Genomic DNA, 21,701 nt, shown 5'->3' with positions numbered 1-21,701 from the left:
AGAGCTCTTCACAGAGCCCCAGTGGGCAAAGGCAGAGGACCGTGCCCTGGGCCCCTAACAGGGTGTTATGTCCAGGACCTCTGGGGAGGTCATATGGGGTGGGGATGGCCCTCCCAGAATGCCAGGACCCCATCATGCTTGCCCCATTGTACAGATGGGAACTGGAGTGCAGGCAGGGGGCTTGGTGTTCCACGTGGAGCAGAGCCCACCTTAAGCATTTGGGATTTGTCATTCCTCCAAAGCAGCAGTTCCCAAAATGTGGTCCTGGGACCAGCAGCATCAACATCACTGGGGAGCTTGTCATAAATGCAGACTCCAAGGCCTGGCCACCCCAGGCCTGCTAAGCTCTGGGTGTGGATCCACACTCGATCCTAAAAAGCCTTCCTATGCGGATTTAGGAATCATTGGCTTAACATGTGCCCACATGACATGGGATCCCATTACATGGGTTCTCCCACAGTACAGGGAAATTAAGGAGATGCTTCAGATCTCTTTGGAAAGCAGATGTTGCGGGGAGAGAAAGAAAGCAGAGGGGAGTGGATGTGAGAGGCTTCCTGTGATGGACTGAGCATTCCTGTCCCCCGGCACTCCTATGTTGAAATCCTCAGCCCACTACAATGGTGTTGAAAGTGCGGCCTCTGGGAGGTGATCGGGTGAGGGTAGAGCCCTCATGGATCGGATTAGTGTCCTTATAAAGGGACCCCAAGGGGCTCTATCACTCGTTCCACCGCCTGAACCAGGAAGTGGGCTCTCGCCAGACCAAACCTGCCATTGTCTTCATTGTTGACTTCCAGCCTCTAGAATCAGGAGAGAAACATCTGCTGTCTAAGCCACCCAGCATATGGTATTTTAAAAAGATTTACTTATTTATGGCTGTGCTGGATTTTCGTTGCTGCTTTCTCTAGTTGCAGCCTTATTTCATAGGCTTTCTCTAGTTGCGGTGAGAGAGGGATGCTCTCTAGTTGCAGTGTGTGGGCTCCTCATTGCCGTGGTCTCTCCTGTTGGGGAGCTTGGGCTCTAAGTGCACAGGCTTCAGTAGTCGTGACTCATGGGTTCCAGAGTGCAGTCTTGGTAGCTGTGGCTCACAGGCTCAGTTGCCCTGCAACATGTAGGATCTTCCATGACCAGGGATTGAACCAGTGTCCCTTGCATTGGAAGGTGGATTCTTAACCCCTGTACCACCATGGAAGCTCTGGCATATGGTATTTTATTATGGCAGCCAGAATGGACAAAACACTCCCATATATGTCCTCCAGAACAGAGTCCAAACCTCACAGCCCAGGCTTTGGAACCCCACGTGGCCCCCCAGCCCACCTACCATCTCAGACTGCCTGTCAGATTCTTCATGCTGCAGCCAAATGAGAAGGCCCCTGCCTTGTGTTTCCTTCACTTCCTCCAGCCCTCCCCTCACCTCTCTCTTCTGAAATCTGACTCAAGCTCTACCTGGGATGTTCTCTTGGCTCCAAAGGCCCAAGAGTCAAAAACTTGAAATGATGCTTTCTCTGCAGCACCCTCACCCTTTTGGTGTAAACTGCTCTTAAGACCTGACCCAACATCACCTCCTTTCTTATATTCAGCTTCCCTAATTAATTTAGTGGCCAGGTCCTACTCAGGGCCCCACCCCACTCTCCCTCCCTCTGAACCTCCCGTTATCTCTCCCAACAGTACCTGGAGAACATCAGTCCCGTGTTGCTTATTGGAGGAATTGCATCATCTCTTCTGAAACTCCCCCATGAAAGGTAACTTGCTGACATGCCACTGTTTGCCGCAAATCAGTTGCTCTGAACTTTCAACGTTTACCTAAGTCAGTCAACATCAGCAGATCCCCAGGGGCTGCGGTGGTCACTAGGATGATTTTACTCCGGTGGCTCAATGACACCAAGCCAGTGCATCCCTGCAGACCAAGTCTTTCCAACCTTGACCTAAGAACTTCAGACTGGAACAGGGACTCCCTTAGACATCCTCACACCCAATTTCACAGGTGGGAAAACCAGCCCTGAGAAGGGCTTTGCCTTGCCCCAGTCTCCCTAAGAGTAGCACTCATGCCAGGAAGCTCTTGGACCCTTGGGTGGGCAGTAGGCACTGGCTTGGTATCCAGCTTTTGGGAGCCAGTGATGAGATGCCCCCTACTAACTGAGTTCCCTCCACCCTGCTGTGGGTCAGGCCAGCTCCCATGCATCCTATGGCTCTGGGCGTCTCCTGTGACTCCTGTGTTCCCAATAATCAGGCATTTATCCAAAGCTCCTTGGTCTCAGATAGATCCACTCACAATAGTGAGAAATGCATCCCTTACTTCCGGTACGGGTCTCCAGCTTGATACCTCCCACCTGGCTGCTGCCTCCAACTCGTGACCTTCCCCTTGACCCCCTTCGCTTGTCCATGGTCCCAGGCAGGCCTCATCTTGATCCCTGTGCTGTGCTTAGTCACTCAGTCATGTCCGATTCTTTGCGACCCCTTGGACTATAGCCCTGCCAGGTTCCTCCGTCCATGGGGCTTCTCCAGGCAAGAATACAGAGTGGGCTGCCATGCCCTCGTCTGAGAGATCTTCCCCAACCCAGGGATCGAACCCAGGTCTCCCACATTGCAGGCGGATTCTCGACCATCTGAGGCACCAGGGAAGCCCAAGAATACTGGAGTGGGTAGCCTGTCCCTTCTCCAGGGTATCTTCCCGACCTGTATTGCAGGTGGATTCTTTACCAGCTGAGCTACCAGGGAAGCTGCACTTTGATCCCTATCAGTCCCCAAATATGGGGAACAGTGCCCCCTCAGCCCCTTCTGGCCTCAGGATCCAATTCTGCTCTCTCACTGCCCCGCCCCCACCTGCTGGCCACCCCCTCCCTGCCCCACCCCCTCAATCCCAGGAGCCCAAGTGGGTGAAGAAAAGAGGCCAAGCAGGTGGGGATTTGGTCGTGATGCTGGCAGCCTGGAGGCCCCAGGCTGCCTCAGCTTAGGTTGAAGCACTCTGAAGTCTGGGTGCTGGGGAAGAGGTTCCTGGGGGTTGAGTCTTCACTCACTGAATGTTTCCTGAAGGGCCTGGGGTAGCTTCTGAGGCCCTGGTTGTTGGGATTGTTTGCTGTCCAGCACACGATGGGTCCCGTGAGCAGTGAGATGAATCTCACAGTCTCCATTTTGTCCAACATGAATTCCTGGAAGGAAACAGAAATCTCTGGCACCTGACTGGGCACCGGCCCCTGGACACCACTTCCCAGACACCAAACCACCATCAAAGGTTGACCTGCACGTCCTTTCACAAAGGTCCCCAACAAGGATGTGGTATCAATGCCAATTGGCAAGTGAGCAAACTGGGGTTCAGAGAGGTTAAGTGGTTTTCCTGAAACGACACAGCCCAGCAGTGGCAGAGGTGGATGGCTGAGTCCAGGTCCTCGTGAGGCTTCCTGAATGGGGTTGCCTCTTCTTACCACTTCCTCCAAGAAGCCCACCCTGACTGCCCACAGCCTCTCTCTCTGAGGGGCACTCATTTCTTAAGGGCCTGGTTACCGTTATTTCCTCTACCTCTATCTCTTTCTCAGGCATAAGAGTGTGACTGTAAGTCTTGACTGGCTTGATTGTTGAGGGGGATCCTTGGGACCCCTTGACATCTCTGGGTAATTTCCTCCTTTTTCTTGGGAAGAAGATGAAATTAATACACTGTGAATATAAGGGCAAATAAGCCCTTTCTCAAATGTTCATTCGTGTCCAACATGAAGGAGCTACACCCCAGGGGATGCCAAATACATGGCATTCAGTGTGAGCTGTGCCACGGAGCAGGTGGCCCTGATACTGCCCATGACACTCTTGTGAGAAGTTCTTCTCAATTAAGACGCAGCCTCACTCACTGCTGGACAACACAGGCCATGGGTCTTGCCCGCCACCCTACCCCCTGCCAGTGTCCTGATAAATCCCATGGACAGAGGATCTTGGTGGGCTACAGTCCACTGAGTTGCAAAGAGTTGGACACGACTGAAGCAACTTAGCAGGCAGCAACAGGTCCCAGAGGCACTAACAATCCTGAATTCAAACTACTCCACTGAACCTGCCATGAACGAGGAAAGCAAGTGACGGCTTAGGATGAAGCCAGTGCTGAAGAGGAAATAGAGGAGGGTGGAAAGGACGGTCCTTGTGGTGCCACTGAGTCTGAACCCCACCTAGATGTTGAAATTACACGCACAATACAAGACATGCTGTTACAAGAGTCAAATAACCTCAAAAAAAAAAAAGGAAGAACAAAGCTGGAAGACTCACTTCCTGATTATAAAACTTACTACAAAGCTACAATGATCCAGACAGTGTGGTATTGGCTAAGGACAGATGTGAGGACCAATGCAATAGGATTAAGAGTCCAAAAATAAACCTTCACATCTGCAGCCAATTGATTTTTGATGAGGATGAGGAGACAATTCAATGAGGAAAGAGTAGTCCTTTCAGCAAATGGTAACAGGACAATTGAATATCCTTACACAAAATAATGAAATTGGACCCCCATCTGATACCATATACAAAAATTAACTAAAATTACATCACAAACCTAAAACTACAAATATCTTACAAGAAAACTTAGATATAAATCTTCATGACCTTGGATTAGGCAATAGTTTCTTAGATATGATGCATAAAGCACAAGTAACTAAAATAAAAATGTATACATTGGATTTCATCAAAATTGAAATCTTTGTGCTCTAAAAGACATCATCAAAGCGAATAGACAACCAGTAGAATGAGAGAAAATATTTTCAAGTAATATATTTGATAAGGAACTTATATTCAGAGTATGTAAAGAATATTTACAACTCAACAGTAAAAAAGACAAATAATCCAGTTTAAAAAATGGGAAAAGGATCTGAGTAGACATTTCTCCAAAGAAGATACGCAAATGGGCAATAAACACATGTTTATATTGCACATTATTCATCATCAGAGAGATTAAAATCAAAATCACAATGAGATACCACTTTATATCCACTAGGATGGCTAAACTATCAGAAACAGACCATCGAGTGTTAACAAGGATATGAAGAAACTGGACCCCTCATACTTTGTTCACAGGATTGTAAAATTACACAGCCACTTTGGAAACCAGTTGGCAGTTCCTCAAAACGTTAAACATAGAGTTACCACGTGAACCAGAAATTCCACTCCTAAGCGTTTACCCAAGATAACTGAAAAAGTTATGTCCACACAAGTACGTGGCCGTGGGTACTTTCTTCGTGGTTCAACGGCTAAGACTCGAACTCCCAAGGCAGGGGGCCCAGGTTTGATCCATAGTCAGGGAACTAGATCCCACATGCTGCAACTTTAAAAGATCACACATGTTGCAATGAAGATCAAAAAATCCCCTGTGCTGCAACTAAGACTCAGTGCAGCCAAATAAATAAATATTTTTAAAGAACATGGGCAGTAGAGGCATTATTTATAATAGCCGCCAAATGAAGACAACCCAAATGCCCATCAGTTGCCTACCGGATAAACAAGAGTGGTCTGTCCATACAATGGAGTATTATTCAGTCATAAAAGGGAGTGATTTACATAATGAAGACATTATGCAAAGTGAAAGAAACCAGACACAAAATGTATTATTTGGGGGGAGTGGCAAAAGGATTCAGGAATGAGATACTGCGAATGATGGTGCAGTTCTGACTGTACTGAAAACAGTGAAGTGAGCTCTCTGAATGGGTAAGTCTTAGGGCACTGGAAGTAGGTCTCATTAAAGATATTATTAAAATTAAAACAAGGTGTGCTGTCATTGGTGGAAGCCAGTCTGATGACCTGACCTCCACTGTTGCAGCATCAGCATTATGACTGATGGGGGTGTGGACGACTGATGGGGGTGGGGACCCTCCCAGTGAGAAGGCAACGCTCAGCGGACTTGAGGAGAGCCTGAAGTTTAAGACGAGGACCCCTCGGTCCTCATCGGGAGCTCATCAGTGCTCATCGGGAGCACTGAGGCTCCCTCGGTCACTGAAATATCCCTCCCCGTGCAAACATATGATCACACCTGTGAGCATCTTGGTGTGTTGCTTTGCAGGTGTGTCCATGTATGTTTCATGGGTATTGCAGGGTGTTTGGCGAGACCATATGACTATCTGTATGAGTGTGTACCCTGTATGTGTTTGTGTGTGTGTATGTGATGTAACAAAGTGGACTACACATTAAGACCAGGCAGGACAGGATTTCCTTTACAACTCTGACCCAGCACCAATAGGTGCTCACTACAAGTTTGTTGAGAGGCTAAAAAAGACCCCAAGACCCTACTGCACACATGCAGGCACCACGCAGCCAGGGAGGGAAGGGCCAACAGGGCAGCTCACCACGGACACACCAGGAGCCGAGGCCCAGGACAGGCTCAGGTCGAAGCCTGCCTGGGAAGCACAAGTCCTCACCTGGATGAGGTCAAGCTTGGAGAAGAGGCCCATGCCCCTGGGCACGGCGTGGGCAGCGGAGCAGCACTGCCAGGCCATGTCATTGATGGCCACTTGCACGTAGTTGAGCAGCTCGTTCTGCAGGGAGGGGAGCAGGCTGGGGCCCCCTCCTAGAATCCCCTGCCCCCTCTCCCCACCTTGCTCAGGCCAGATAGGCATCCTGGAGCCAGGAGCCACCTTCTCATCTCGGTCTGCGCTCCACACCCAAAGGGGCTGGGATGAGTCCCTCCACTCCCCGGAGCCAGAGCATCCTCCCCTGCAAAGAGGGACACAGGATGGACTGGCCTTCCAGAGAGTCCACCCAGCTGGGGACACCTGAGGTCCACACCCAACGGAGGGGCTTGGTCGGGGGGAACGTGAAGGAACCCAGGGCTCCTCACTCGGGGCAGCTCCAGAGTCCCACACTTCAGGTCTTCGGAGTCATCATTAGCTGCGGCTTCCTTGCTTCCCACCTTAAAGAGAAAGACCCAGAACAGGCTCTGTAAACTGCGGCCAATCCAGCTCTCCCTCAGGGCTCCTTGACTGGGAGTAGAAGCCCATGGACTCCAATGCTCGTGTCTGCCAAACTAGTCTCCCATAGGGCCTGAGAAGGTCCCACATTCACCGACTGCACCCTGCCCATGTGGGGTGTGCCCAGCACAGCCCTGTTCCCCAGCCTGGCTTCCCCACCTCCTCCCAGCAAACCCCGAGGCTAGTACGGTGCAGACTCTGGCATGGGGAGGACCTGGGGGGTGTTCAGAAGGTAACTAGTGCACAATCCCCAGCCCAGGAAAGAGAGGCTCAAAGGATTAAACCCAGAAATCTTGGCTCCTGACTCCAGTTCAGTTCAGTCGCTCAGTCGTGACTCTTTGCAGCCCCATGGACTGCAGCACACCAGGCTTCCCTGTTCATCACTAGCTCCCGGAGCTTACTCAAACTCATGTCCACTGAGTCAGTGATGCCATCCAACCATCTCATCCTCTGTCGTCCCCTTCTCCTCCCGCCTTCAATCTTTCCCAGCATCAGGGTCTTTTCAGATGAGTCAGTTCTTCACACCAGGTGGCCAAAGTGTTGGAGTTTCAGCTTCAGCATCAGTCCTTCCAATGAATATTCAGAACTGATTTCCTTTAGGATGGACTGGTTGCATCTCCTCGCAGTCCAAAGGACTCTCAAGAGTATCCTCCAACACCACAGTTCAAAAGCATCAATTCTTCGGAGCTCAGCTTTCTTTATAGTCCAACTCTCACATCCATACCTGAGAACTGGAAAAACCATAGCTTCAAGTCCCTTGACTTCAGCCCTGACTTATTCTTTCTGAGCATCACTCTTCTCCAAGGTGAAATAGAATACGAATAAGAATCACATTATTTAGGGGTGCACATGCCTGAATGGGGGCATCCCAGCTACCTTAACAGCCTGTGGCCTCAGCATCTGCCTCATCTTAGAGAAGCCCTTTGAAAACTAATAGCCACCAAATCAGAGCAGTCAATCCTAAAGGAAATCAACCCTGAAGAGTTACTGGAAAGACTGATGCTGAAGCTGAAGCTCCTCTAGTCTGGCCACCTGATGCGAAGAACTGACTTATTAGTAAAGACCCTGATTCTGCGAAAGACTGAAGGCAGGAGGAGGAGGGGAAGACAGAGGAAGAGATGGATGAATGGCATCAGCGACTGGATGGGCATGAACTTGGGCAAACCCTGGGAAATGGTGAAGGACAGGGAAGAGTGGCATGCTGCAGTCCATGGGGTCACAAAGAGTCAGATACAACTTGGCAACTGAACGACAACAACAAGCCGTGAGGGAGAAGTGGGTAAGTGGTGTGTGTGTGTGTGTGTGTGTGTGTGTGTGTGTGTGTGTTGAGGGCTGATATTATGGAGGAGACAGCAGCCCCCAGCCCTTGCCCCACCCCCACCCACCCAGCAGACTGAGCTCACCTCACAGCTGCCCACGTCTTTCTGGAGGGTGAATCCATGTTCCAGCTGCTGCCACTGCTCCTGCTTGCGGTGACACCTCCTCTGCAGCTGGCACAGCCGGATCTTGAGGCGCTGCGGTGAGGGTGGCTGGGTCACTTCGATGCAGCAGACCCTCCCCGGGGGCATCTGCCCTGGGCCTGGTCCAGGAGCTCAGTGCTCAGGGTGGTCTGAGCGAGGATGGGAGTGGGGGTGAAAAGTTCGGGGATCAGAAAGTTCTGGGGGGAGTCAGAGCCATTCAAAGCACCAGGAGATGTAGGGAAAGGTATGTCTAGGTGTTCTCTGGTGGCTCAGGTGGCAAACAATTTGCCTGCAATGTGGGACACCCAGGTTCGATCCCACGAGGAGGGCATGGCAACCCACTCCAGTATTTCTTGACTGGAGAATTCTATGGATACAGGAGCCTGGCGGGCTACAGTCCATGCAGTCGCAAAGAGTCAGACATGAAAGTAAGAAAGTGAAGTCACTCAGTCGTGTCTGACTCTTTGCAACCCTGTGGACTGTAGCCCACCAAGTTCCTCCGTCCATGGGATTCTCCAGGCAAGAATACTGGAGTGGGTTGCCATTTCCTTCTCCAGGGGATCTTCCCAACCCAGGGACTGAACCCAGGTTTCCCTCATTGCAGGCAGACGCTTTAACCGGAGTCACCAGGGAAGCTCTACTGAGTGACAAACACTTTCACTTTTCAGGCCGACTGGGGTTTGAATCCCAGCTCAGCTCCTAGAACCCTGTTTCACTCTCCATAAGCAAAACCACCTGTCTGGGCCCTTCCGGCTGCAGGGCTGCTGGGAGGACCCTGGGTTGGGGATAAGGCTGTGAAGGCCTCTGGGGCACAGGCTGTGCTGGGCACACTCCCCCGCCAGGCCCCGTGAGGATGTGCTGGGGGACACAGGATATACATGACTCCTCACTTTTCTGAGCCCTCGTTTCCTTACTTCGAAAATGAGAAAAATAGCCTGCCTGGGACTAAAGTGCAACACTTGGCTCAGAACTAATATCATCAATATTTTAATGCGATGTTTTTAAAAATCAAAGTTAATGCAAAAAATAATGTATGATGAGCAAAATATTAAAATTTTCAATAAAGTTGGGATCCAATATTGCACTTGCACACCTCACTCACCTCCCCTAGTCTCAGCTCTAGGAATAGAAACACCTACCTTGGGGTGCTGGTGTGACATCTGAATGAGATAAAGCATGTTAAGTGCTTTTCACACTGTCCCTTAACTCAGCAGGGGCCACAGGACTGGAAAAGATCAGTTTTCATTCCAATCCCAAAGAAAGGCAATGCCAAAGACTGCTCAAACTACCACACAATTGCATTCATCTCACACGCTAGTAAAGTAATGCTCAAAATTCTCCAAGCCAGGCTTCAGCAATACGTGAACCGTGAACTTCCAGATGTTCAAGCTGGTTTTACGAAAGGCAGAGGAACCAGAGATCAAATTGCCAACATCCGATGGATCATCGATAAAGCAAGAGAGTTCCAGAAAAACATCTATTTCTGCTTTATTGACTATGCCAAAGCCTTTGATTGTGTGGATCACAATAACCTGTGGAAAATTCTTCAAGAGATGGGAATACCAGACCACCTGACCTGCCTCTCAAGAAACCTGTATGCAGGTTAGGAAGCAACAGTCAGAATTGGACATGGAACAACAGACTGGTTCCAAATAAGGAAAGGAGTAAGTCAAGGCTGTATATTGTCACCCTGCTTATTTAACTTATATGCAGAGTACATCATGAGAAATGCTGGGCTGGATGAAGCACAAGCTGGAATCAAGATTGCCGGGAGAAATATCAATAACCTCAGATGTGCAGATGACACCACCCTTATGGCAGAAAGTGAAGAGGAACTAAAAAGCCTCTTGATGAAAGTGAAAGAGGAGAGTGAAAAAGTTGGCTTAAAGTTCAACATTCAGAAAACTAAGATCATGGCATCCGGTCCCATCACTTCATGGCAAATAGATGCGGAAACAGTGGAAACAGTGGCTGACTTTACTTTTTTGGGCTCCAAAATCACTGCAGATGGTGATTGCAGCCATGAAATTAAAAGATGCTTACTCCTTGGAAGGAAAGTTATGACCAACCTAGACGGCATATTAAAAAGCAGAGACATTACTTTGTCAACAAAGGTCTGTCTAGTCAAGGCTATGGTTTTTCCAGTAGTCATGTATGAATGTGAGAGTTGGACTATAAAGAAAGATGAGCACTGAAGAATTGATGCTTTTGAACTGTGATGTTGGAGAAGATTCTTGAGAGATCCTTGGACTGCAAGGAGTTCCAACCAGTCCATCATAAAGTCCTGGGTGTTCATTGGAAGGACTGATGCTGAAGCTGAAACACCAATACTTCGGCCACCTCATGTGAAGAGTTGACTCATTGGAAAAGACCTTGATGCTGGGAGGGATTGGGGGCAGGAGGAGAAGGGGACAACAGAGGATGAGATGGTTGGATGGCATCACTGACTCAATGGACATGAGTCTGGGTAAACTCCGGAGTTGGTGATGGACAGGGAGGCCTGGCATGCTGCGGTTCATGGGGTCGCAAAGAGTGAACACGACTGAGCGACTGAACTGAATTGAACTGCATTTCCTCAAAGGAAAAAAAGAGATAGAGAAAAAATGGTGTAGGTTTTTAGTGCTACCACTAGGGGGCAGAGACTGGCTGCAAACTCCAAGCCAGGTCCTTGCAAGAATCAACCAACCCGTCAGCCTCTCTTTTCCTGTTTTCTCCCTCTCCACGTCCCTGTCCTCTGTCCTGTCGTGTCCCCAGGTCCCAGCTGCAGCACAAAAATTCATCATGCCATGCCTTTGCCAGGGCAGTTTCTTCTGCATGGAATTTCCATCCCTTGGGGTGAAAGTTGAATTTATTAGAAGATAAACCAAATATGAGAGAGATGACCTCTGGGGGCATTTACTCTGAGACAGTTTCTGTTCGGTGTCTCACAACTGCCTACCAGCTAGGTTGTATTGCCCCCATTTCACAGTTGAAGAAACTGAGGCTTAGAGAGGATCGTGCCCAGGATCATGGAGCTAGTCAGAGGCTAAAGAGGAATTTGAAACTCAGTCTGTCTGAATCTAGCACTCCTGACTTTTCTACCACAAAGATTACTTTTTAAGTATAAACTGAGTTTTCCAGGGGACACACCCAGCAGAAGCGGAGGGAAAGGGATTCAGAACAAGGCTCTGGAGTGACAGCCCCACCCAGATTCCCAGCAGCCCACCCCTGCTCCAAGCCTTCTTCTGGGGTGCAGAGAGCGGTAGGTGCCTACACCCCAGTTCTCTGCCCAGGGGGATGAGCCAGGCTTCAGGCAGCTGTTACCAGGATCAGAGCCCTGTGACCCTCCTCTAGAGACTCCAGGCTCTTGTGGACGGCCTAGTTCATCTCGAGGAAGGCCTTGAGACGCTTCTGGATGTCCTGGCTGACTGCGAAGAGCTTCCCGTAGTGCTCCACCATGGCTGCCACCGGGGTTTCTTCCGGCTCCTCCCCTTGGTTGTAGCCTACGGAGACAGTGCGTGGCAGGATGGGTGGGCACAGAATGCCCAGCCCCTGCCTGCCCCCTGCAGTGATGCTCACAGGGTGGTGGTGGGGAACTGCTGCTGTCAGCTGGAGCCTCAGAGTTGAGAAGGCTCCATCACCCACACCTCCTGTCCCTTCAGGAGAAGCCTCAGCATTTGAAAGGCTGCAAGGATTCAGGATTGAGTGATTCTGGATCACTGTCGAGCGAGGCAGGAGACTCCCCACGCCCTGCCCCATCCCCTGGAACCCCCAGGAGAAACTGCTGGCTGGGGGAGCCTGCAGGAAGAGGACAGGGGTCGTGGCTGCCCTGAGTGAACAGGCCCCAGCCTTGGTGTTTGCTCCTTCTAGGTGGGTTGAACAGGGTTGCATGGCTAGGAAGGCCCCAACCTAGGAGGTTGCTGGCAGCAGCCCTGGGCGCTGGGTCCACATCAAGACCTGTGCTTGGACTGGAGCCCTGTGCCCCTCCTTGGCTCGGTGCTCAAGGCTCTCTGGTGCTGCTCAACCTTCCAATCACACCTCCCAGCAACCCCTGCCGGGCCCCGGTGTTCCAGCACACTGGAACTCACCAGCCCCAAACACACCACGCGGGGCTCCAGCCTACGTTTGTGCTGTTCCCTCTGCCTGCAGCGCTGGTTCCCCTTTGCTGAACACCTTTGAGCTCCATGAGTGGCCCCCTCCTCCATGAAGCCTTCCCTGACCTCCAGGGCAGAGTCCTTGGGGCTCCCACAGCTCCAGAGCACTTAGCACAGTGGCTCTGAAATCAGATAGACCAAAGTCTGAGACCCAGCTCCACCACTTCCTGGCTGGGTGACCTTGGGTGAGTCCCTTAACGTCTCTGAGCCTAGGTAATACAGTTCCCAGAAGCTCCTACGTGTATGCATGCTCAGTCACCCAGTCATATCCAACTGTTTGCAACCCCATGGACTGTAGCCTGCCAGGCTCTACTGTCCCTGGGATTCTCCAGGCAAGAATACTGGGTTGCCATTTCCTTTTCCAGGGGATCTTCCTGACCCAGGGATCAAACCTGCGTCTCCTGCATCTCGTTCTTTGACAGGCAGATTCTTTACCACTGAGCTACCTGGGAAGCCCTGGCACCTCGTAAGGAGGACTTATACCTTAGCACAGAGTAAATATTTCATAAACAATAACAGTTATTTTATTATTGATGGTGTAAAGATAATAATATGATGATAATAATACAAATATGTAACTATGACTTCCCTTCCATTTCCTACCAAATTCCCAGCACTGATCACAGTGGATTCTGGCACAAACCATGATCAAACGAGACACAGAAACCCATTGCAGATGTCTGTAATTTTAGCTCCTAAGAGCAAAACCAAAGACAAATGAGATAATAACAATAGCTGGCATTTCCTGGGTGCTAGCTGAACGTCAGGCACTGTGATTTGGGGTTGGCCAGAAAGTTCATTCGGGGTTTTCTATAAGATGGTACAGAAAAACCCAAGGGAACTTTTTGGCCAACCCAGTATGTGATGATGAAATGTGATCCAGGCCACAGAACTCTCATTGTCCTCACTGTACAGAGACGCTGAGAACTTGCCACACAGGTCACATGGCTGGCGGCCAAGCTGGCTCGACCACAGTGAAATGGGCCTGTGGGTTCCCATGCAGCAGGTGAGCTCGAGGTTCACTGGGGCCACACGTGCCCAGGTCCCAGGCTGGGAGGTGGTCGCGGAGAGGACAGGCCTTCTGCAAAAGTTCCATACGTACCCTTGGGGATTTTCTCAAGGACCTTGATCAGATACTCTTCAAAAACCTTGTGCTTCTCCACCTCCCTCTTCAGCTTCCTCTGCCTGTAGAGTGAGCCAGACTTGAGGACGTGGTGTGGAGACCCCCAGGCCGTGACCCCTGGCAAGGGCCCGTCTCTGGAGCCGTGTGGATCTGGGCTGGACCGGCTACTGTCCCCATCAGTGGGCCACTGACTGCGTCTCTCCACCCCCATTTTACTGCTGAGTAAACTGAGTCATAGAGAGGTCAAATAGATGCCTGTGGTCAGGCCGTAAGAAAGGAGACCTGGGGGGAAGAGCAAGGCTGAAACTTTCTGGCGTGGGGTCTACGGAGCCCCTCCTGCAGGCTGAGCAGGTGGCAGATGGCCTGAGCCCCCACTAGCCAGTCATCTGGCCAGGGGCTTCACCTCTCTGCCTGGGTGGGCCATGTGTAACAGGCGTAACTAGTTCCTCACAGGAAGGTGGGGACCAGGTCTGGAACGCCCAGCGCATCTGAGGTCGGGGCCCCAGCAGCCCCCAGAGGGGAGACGGCCACATGGACTGCCCAGCCACGCTTGACAGTCAAGGGCATCACCAAGCAAGATGAGTCTCCTGCTCTGGGCCCATTCAAGGTCAGCAGTTAAGGGCAGAGAGCAGAGGGAGACAGGGCCATGGTTAGGTATCTCTGAGTGACCACTGAGTGCCCCAGGGCAAGCCACTCTGCATCTCAGACCCTATTTTCTCATCCACACCATCCTGAAAAATGCAAGAAAGAACGGTCTTTCCCGCTGCAAATACCACGTGGGGTAAGCCACAGTGCTAAACATTATTGGGGTTGGAAACCCTGTGAGAATATGATGGATGGGTTGGACCTTCTCTCCAAAAAATCGCTCACAGATGCATCCTTTTGCACCCAATTCAGGCTTTCATGGGCAGCCTGATAGGGAAGGGGCTCTCTGGGCAAGGACCCAGGGCATCTGCTTGGAGCCAGGGCAGCAGCCTCGCACGTTGATTTTGGAAGGGCTGAGTTGACAGGTGCATGGGGATGGCCACCCACAGCCCTTCCTTCACGCTGGGAGACTGAGCTTGTGCGGGGCTTGGGGCCAGCCAAAGCCTGAAGTCAAAGAGGGAGAGTTAGGCGCCCCCACCCCTCTCTACTCACAATTCAGCTACCCCTCCTGACTTACTCGAGGCATCCCCCACCCCCTGGCCATTTCCTGGCCCTGAGGAATTTTTCCATTGCCTCCTCAGGCATTTTTGCTCAGTCCCAGCCGCTTAGGCCACTGCAGGTGGCCCTGGGGCCAGGGCCCGGGGCACAGCGGGGCTTGGGACAACTCGTACTTGGCCTGGAGTTGGCAGAGTTCCTGGAACAGCACCTGCAGGCCCCTGTCCTTGTTGCCGGGATCGCTCGGGCCAGCCTCCTGGCCTGCATCCCTGGCCGCCAGCATCGCCGCCACACCACCTCGGGTGACTCTGGATGATGGGGGCCGCGTGGGCCAGGCAGGAAGGAGGTGGGTGTCCACGACAACAGTCAAGGCAGCAGCTTTCTCTTCCAGTCCTTCTGACGGTCCTCAGAAGTCAGGTTCCAGTCTCGCTTCCTAGAAAAGGAAACCGAGGTTCAGAGGCGACCCCTGTGACCAGCTTGAGGATGTACAGCAGGGCTGATCTGGACTCAGTTTCATTAAATTCAAAGTCTGGGGCCTTTGAGCAGTGCCTCCAGCTCTGGAGGAACCAAAGGTGCCATTCTGCAGTGGCATCATTGACATTGTCACACCATAACGGGGACTGTCAAGACCCATGGGCGCCGAGATGCCTGGGACTTGCAACAGGTGCTGGCTTCCAAGAGCATTTAGGAAAGAGTCCAAGGGGGCAGAGCTGGGGCAGAGTCAGAGAGTAGCCCACAGAGGGAGGAGGCTCCTTTGTCATCTGTCTCTCCCCACCCATCCTGCCAATCATTTATGCATTTAACTGACATCATATACTCTGAGTGTCCATAGAGCTAGACCGAGGTAGACACTTGGAATAAGCTCACGGTCAAGCTGGGAAGGTGGCCTAATTAACAGGCAGTTACAACACAGCCTTGCAAAGAGTTCCTGGGCTGCTCACCTAAACGGCTAAAAGAAGACAATCTCCCTAAGCACGCCATTCATTGGCCACCTGCTGGGCCAGGCCATCACATGGGAGGAGCAGGGTGAGAAGGGGAGGGGCTACTTGGTCAACTTTTCCAGCCCCCAGCGTCAGACAGGGGTCCATGAGCACAGGGAGGAGGAAGGGGCCTGGCTGACTCACTGGACAGCTCCGGGAGCACAAAGCCATCGCCAACCTATGACGTCACAATGCTGGCTTCTGTTCTCATGACATTGTCTATTGCAGGATTCACCTGGGGGTGGAGTGGAGGGCCTGATTCCCTGAGTTCCTGGGGGCCTTTTTCTCCCTGGTTCAGTTCAGGGAAGGGCTGGAGAGGCGTTGGTGACCTCAGGGTAGGGGGTAGGGTGGACTTGGGCTATTTTTACCCTTCTTCTTTCAAGGCTGATCTTTCTTGATACCCTACCTTGCAAGTTTCCCAAATCCTACTGGCTTGTCCTGGGACTCCCTTTTTGCCTCCTTTAACCTGATTTTGGGTAGCTATAGCTTGGGTACTTCCCTAGGTGGGATAGTCAGCAACTATGGAGGGTTCAGCCCCTCTCTCCTCCACTCCCCTGCCACCACCCCCCCCCCCCCCCCAAGGCTAAGGATGAAGCCTGGCCTCGGGCAGGGGAGGTGGGGGAACAGAAGGAAACTTCTGGACCTAAACCTGGTCCTGGCCCTGCCCCTGCCTAATGCTCAGCCCTGTTACCTGGTGCAGGGCCTCTGTCACCGGCGGGGACCTGGGCATGGTGCCTGCCTCTGATACACCTGTTGCATTCACTGCCCAGTTATCTGGCCTGGCCTTCCCCACTGGAGGCCCCATTCAATCAGAGCGGGGGCTCTGCAGAGGGCAGCCTGGGAGGGTCTCACCGGGGAGAGCATCAGGAGGGGCTGCAGTGAAGGCCGAGGTAGGGCAGGGGCTCTGCAAGTGCAGAGACAGGCCTGGGCTTGAGGGCAGGGTGTGAGGTCGGGTCTGTGGCTGGAGCTGGGCAGGGGCTGGGGCTATGACTAAGGCTGGGGCAGGCTCTGGACCAAAGGTTGAGGATGGGGCAACAGCCAACCCAGAGGAGCTGGGTTGTTATTCTGGGACAGTTCCCCAGCTTGCACTCTTCAGCATTCCCCTCATGACTCTTCATCCACAGACAACGGGTTCGGTCTTAGCTGGCAGAGTCCCTGAGCAGATCCCAAGGGCGCTATCTGACCTCCATGGTTCTGGAGCCCAGAAAGCATTTGTTGAGACCAACCAAGAAACAAAGGTGGACCTGGATCTGGCCTTGGGCTCAGATGAAGGGTTGCTGGTGCTAAGGGAGAGAAGCCCCGGGGCTGCCCAGAGGGTCAGAGCCAGGCCTGGGGGCGGGGCTTGTGTGTGGAGGAGGGGCGGAGGAAGTCCCCCCAGTTTTGACAATGTCTGAGATGGTTCTTAAGCTTCCCAGTTGGTAGTAGTGGTAAAGAACCCACCTGCCAATGCAGGAGACATAAGACATGTGGGTTGGATCCCTGGGTTGGGAAGATCCCCTGGAGGAGGGTAAGGCAACCCACTACAGTATTCTTGCCTGGAGAATCCCATGGACAGAGGAGCCTGGCGAGCTACATGGGGTCGCAAGATCACAAATAGTCGGACATGACTGAAGCAACTTAGCACGCATGTATGAGGTGGTTCTTGAAGATAAGAATGAATGAGGATGGACCTAGAGGCGATTGTAACAAGTAGAGTAAGTCAGAGAAAGACAAATGGCAGACATCACTTACATGTGGAATTAAAAAAAAAATACAAATGACTATTTACCAAACAGAAACAGACTTTCAGACATAGAAAACAGACTTAGGATTAGCAAAGGGAAAAGGAGGAGGAGAGATAAGTTAGGAGTTTGGGATTAACAAATATATACTGGTGCTGCTGCTGCTGCTAAGTCGCTTCAGTCGTGTCCGACTCTGTGCGACCCCATAGACGGCAGCCCACCAGGCTCCCCCGTCCCTGGGATTCTCCAAGCAAGAACACTGGAGTGGGTTGCCATTTCCTTCTCCAGTGCATGAAAGTGAAAAGTGAAAGTGAAGTCGCTCAGTCGTGTCCCACTCTTAAACAAGGCCCTACTGTCTAGCATGGGGAACTCGACTCAGTTCTTGTAATAACCTCTACTGGAAGGGAATCTGAACTAGAATAGATAGGTACATATGGATAACTGAGTCACTTTCCTGTATACCTGGAACAAACACAGCATTATAGATCAACCATACTTCAGTTTTAAAAAGAATGAGTGAGGAGAAGTAAGGTGGAAAGGGCATTCCTGCAGGAGGACTGGCAGAGACAAATGTTCAGAGACACACAGTAGCAGACATGGATCGTGAGAACAGTAGGTTTAGTGGCTAAGTCACGTCTGACTCTTACGACCCCATGGACTGCAGCCTGCCAGGCTCCTCTGTCCATGGGATTCTTCAGGTAAAAATACTGGAGTGGGTTGCCATTTCCTTCTCCAGGGGATCTTCCCAACCCAGGAATCAAACCCAGGTCGCCTGCAGTGCAGGCAGATTCTTTACCAACTGAGCTACAAGGGAAGCCCTGTGAGGACAGTAGGTGGATCCTTAAAAGCTGAAGGTGAAGGTCAAAGCCAGGATATGTCTGGGGAAGTTGCCAGCAGGATCCAGAGCATCTCCACCAGGACCTTGGGATGCCTGCAACAGAAACTGGCAGGGCCACTCTGGACAAAGAACACATCCGTGAGAGGCTGTGAGGGATTGCACAGAATCAGAAGAAAGGCTGAAGAGCCAGGTTCAGAGAGGACCAGGTCCCAGGGCAGCCCTGGAGATCCAGACAGCAGGAACTCAGGGTATAACCTCCCAAGTGAATCCTTCCAACCTCTTTCCATAAGCTTCTCCATCCTTAAGAGGCCAAGTCCTTAGAGAATGTGCCCAATTGGCTGAGCCTGGATCATGTGCCCGCCCCTTGGTTTGACTGACAGTCACATCATGGGCTCTGCCGTGGGGGCTGAAGGTTTCCCAGGGCAAATCCTGAGGCTGTTGACTCTAGAAGGGGAAATGGACCCTGGGCAGGGCTCCCTGCACGGAGGCTCAGAGAAGATGGAATAAGGAGTTTGGGCTTTATCCTGAAGGTGATAAGCAGCTAAAGGAGAGATACGGCCAGACTGCCATTTCAGAGCCTGCTGATGGGCTCAGAGTGGAAGGGAGGCGAGCAGGCCAGCTGTGGCAATGTCTAATGCTTTCAGCACACTTGTAAGCACTTCCCACGTGGGAGCTCATTTAATTGCTATTTTGCAGATGGGGAAACTGAGGCCCAGAGAGGTTAAGTAAGTTGCCCAAGGTCTCACCATTGGGAAATTGCTGAGCTATGAAGTTGGGATTCTAGAAGCGTCTGGAAGGTTGAGTTTTGCTGGGACATGGGGTCCTCCAAGGATATAGACTGAGGGAGGTGGCCCTGGGGGAGGCTCCATCAGTGCCCCCATCCCCGGGCGTCAAGCCTTCATTTATTAAGGGCACATGACTGACCCACCTTCTGCTAAAGCAGCTGCTGGAACAGCCTCACCAGACCCCCATCTCTTCCCAGGCTCACCCTACTCTGTAACCTCATCTCCCAGCAACACAGGGCCCTAAACCACTTGACCCAATACAGCCACAGGCAGGGGGGTTGCGCAGGTGGTGGACCATTCACTTCCCAGGGAGGATTTTATTTTTGGCCTGAAATGTCCCACCCGTGAACAAGACTGGGAGACAGACTGCATGTGGCTCCAGAGATATTTTTCCCTGTCTGGCCATACAGATGGGGCTTCCTGGATGGCTCAGAGGGTAAAGCATTCGCCTGCAATGTGGGAGACAGAGGAGACACAGGTCCAATACCTGGGTTGAGAAGATTCCCCTGGAGAAGGAAATGGCAACCTGCCCCAGCATTCTTGCCTGGAAAATTCCATGGACAGAGGAGCCTTGGGGGCTACAGTCCAAAGGGCCTCAAAGAGTCAGACATGACTATGCAGGGCCCCACAGAGCCCTATAGAAAGACAGCCACAATTTCCAGGGCACGACGCCTGCTGTGGACTTACTGCTGCCTGGCTCTTGGCCTGGAGTCTCTCTTTGAATTCTCAGCACAATCCTTGCAAAAGGTAGAAGCATGGCTCCATTTTACAGGTGAGAAAACTAAGGATCAATGAGGAGAAGTCACTTGCCAAGGGCACATGGCTCATAATGGGTAGCAGGGCTGGCTGTGCAATCTGTGGGACCCGGCGCAACAGGAAAAAGCTGGGCCCCTTACTCAGAAAATTAAGAATTTCAAGACAGCGACGGCAGGCCGTAAAACCAATTGGGAATCTTGGGAGTGCAGGCCTTGCACAACTGCATAGGTCCTGCTCGGGATTTGGACCCCGGTCTAGGGGGTCCAGAACCTGTTTTTAAACTCCCACTTCCTTCCAGACCACTAAGCTGCCCTGAACCCTCCTCCCCCCCGACACCCCACCCCACCTCCCCCCACCCCTCTCCAGCGACCTACAGCGACCAGGGTAGGAGTCAGGAGCTTACCTCGGGGCTGAAAGGAACTTCAGAAAAGTGGAGATCAAGGTGAGGGAGGCAGGAAGTGCCAAGGTTCCACCGCTGCGGAGGAGCCCAGGTTCCAGACCTCCCAGGGAAGCCTCTATCTCTTGGGCTTCCGGACAGAGAAATTCAAGGTCAAGCTGTCCATTATAGACAGCTGGGAGCCCACTTCAAGGGCAGAGCCACAATTAAATAGCAATAGAATCCCCTTTTGAAAAGCTTTAACAAGGACAGTGAGGCTGGAATTTGACCCCAGGGCTTGAGTCTCACAGCACAGCAGAAGGGAATGGCAGACCAGGCCTCTGCGCAGAATTCCAGCCCTGCCTGCTCTGCAGCCCCCAAATGCCCCTCAACAGGGACAAAGCTGGCCTTCTGCATCCAGAGGTGATGATGATGCCCAGAACGCAGAGAGTGAGGCTGTGGAGCCAGGCAGTTCGACCAACTGTGTGACCTTAGGAAAAGTACACAACCTCTCTGAGTCTCATTTTCCAGAAATGCAAACTAGAGTTAATAACAACCCAGGATTAAATGAAATAATCCACATAGAACATGTAACAGCATATCATTTTGGTAAAAATAGTGCGTGTGTGTGTGTACAAAGAGGAAACTCTAGAAGGATAGGAATAAGCTTTTAGGATCTGATTAATATTTTGGGGACAGAGGATGAGGGGAAACCTTCCTCTAACTCTTTGAGAAAAGCAAGCAGCTCTGCCTGACACCTGGTAGGAGTTCTACCAGCCTGAGTTTCCCTTCTCGCTCCCTCCAGATAACAGTGGCAGTGCCCGCCTGGCACAGGATGCTTGTCTGAGAGTGAGTTTTCACAGAGGGAGGGCCTGAAGCAGCTAAGCCCTGTTGCTGGGGCTGGTGCCAAGGGCGGCTCCAGGGAAGGGGTGGGGAGTCTATGTAGCTGGTGGGGGGTGAGGAGGGGTGACGGGTGGATGGGGGAGTTGCGGGGTGTGGGTGAAGGCGTAGCGAGCATGAGGCAGACAAGCATAGCGGTTCTGCCAGAATCTTGCTAAGACCCTGCACTGCTTAGACTCCCCACCCCCACCGAGATAGACTCTCAGGTATGTCCCTAACCCTCCCTCCCACCCCAGTCCTCTGAGGTCCCAGCTCCAGCCCTCATCCTTGCTCTGCGTCCCCCCAACCTGCCCCGCCCCCCCCAGGAAGGTCTCGGGTACTAGAGCTGGGGCAGCCCTTCCGAGGCCTCCGGGCCCTCCTGGGACAGAGGACAGGGCACTGGCCGGGGCCCCAGGGCCCATCAAGGGGGCTGGGCCTTTCAATGTCTCTGCCATGACATCTTGGCTCCCTCCACGCCCCACACCCCCCACAGCAGCTCAGAGGAACTGCCCTCGAGAAGAGGTGTGGGAAGGGCCTGCTCCAACCACAAGAAGCGAGGGCTGAGTTGTTTAGTCACTAAACTG

At 52.1% G+C, this 21,701-nt stretch overlaps 1 protein-coding gene across 1 annotated transcript; it reads right to left on the bottom strand.

Moving 5' to 3' along the window:
• Positions 1–2,942: 2,942 nt before the first annotated feature.
• On the bottom strand, positions 2,943–20,405 carry CCDC197 (coiled-coil domain containing 197). The gene is given in 8 exon segments (XM_027521194.1): positions 2,943–3,146; positions 6,378–6,828; positions 7,115–7,140; positions 8,330–8,440; positions 11,690–11,868; positions 13,622–13,704; positions 14,959–15,215; positions 20,266–20,405. Coding segments are annotated over 7 exon segments (1,161 nt in total). The 5' UTR covers positions 15,066–15,215; positions 20,266–20,405.
• Positions 20,406–21,701: the final 1,296 nt, after the last annotated feature.

The sequence above is a fragment of the Bos indicus x Bos taurus genome, chromosome 21 (assembly GCF_003369695.1).
Source record: "Bos indicus x Bos taurus breed Angus x Brahman F1 hybrid chromosome 21, Bos_hybrid_MaternalHap_v2.0, whole genome shotgun sequence".
Classification (NCBI taxonomy): domain Eukaryota; kingdom Metazoa; phylum Chordata; class Mammalia; order Artiodactyla; family Bovidae; genus Bos; species Bos indicus x Bos taurus.
Note: the sequence above shows the minus strand (reverse complement) of the source record. Positions and strands in the feature narration are given on the sequence as shown.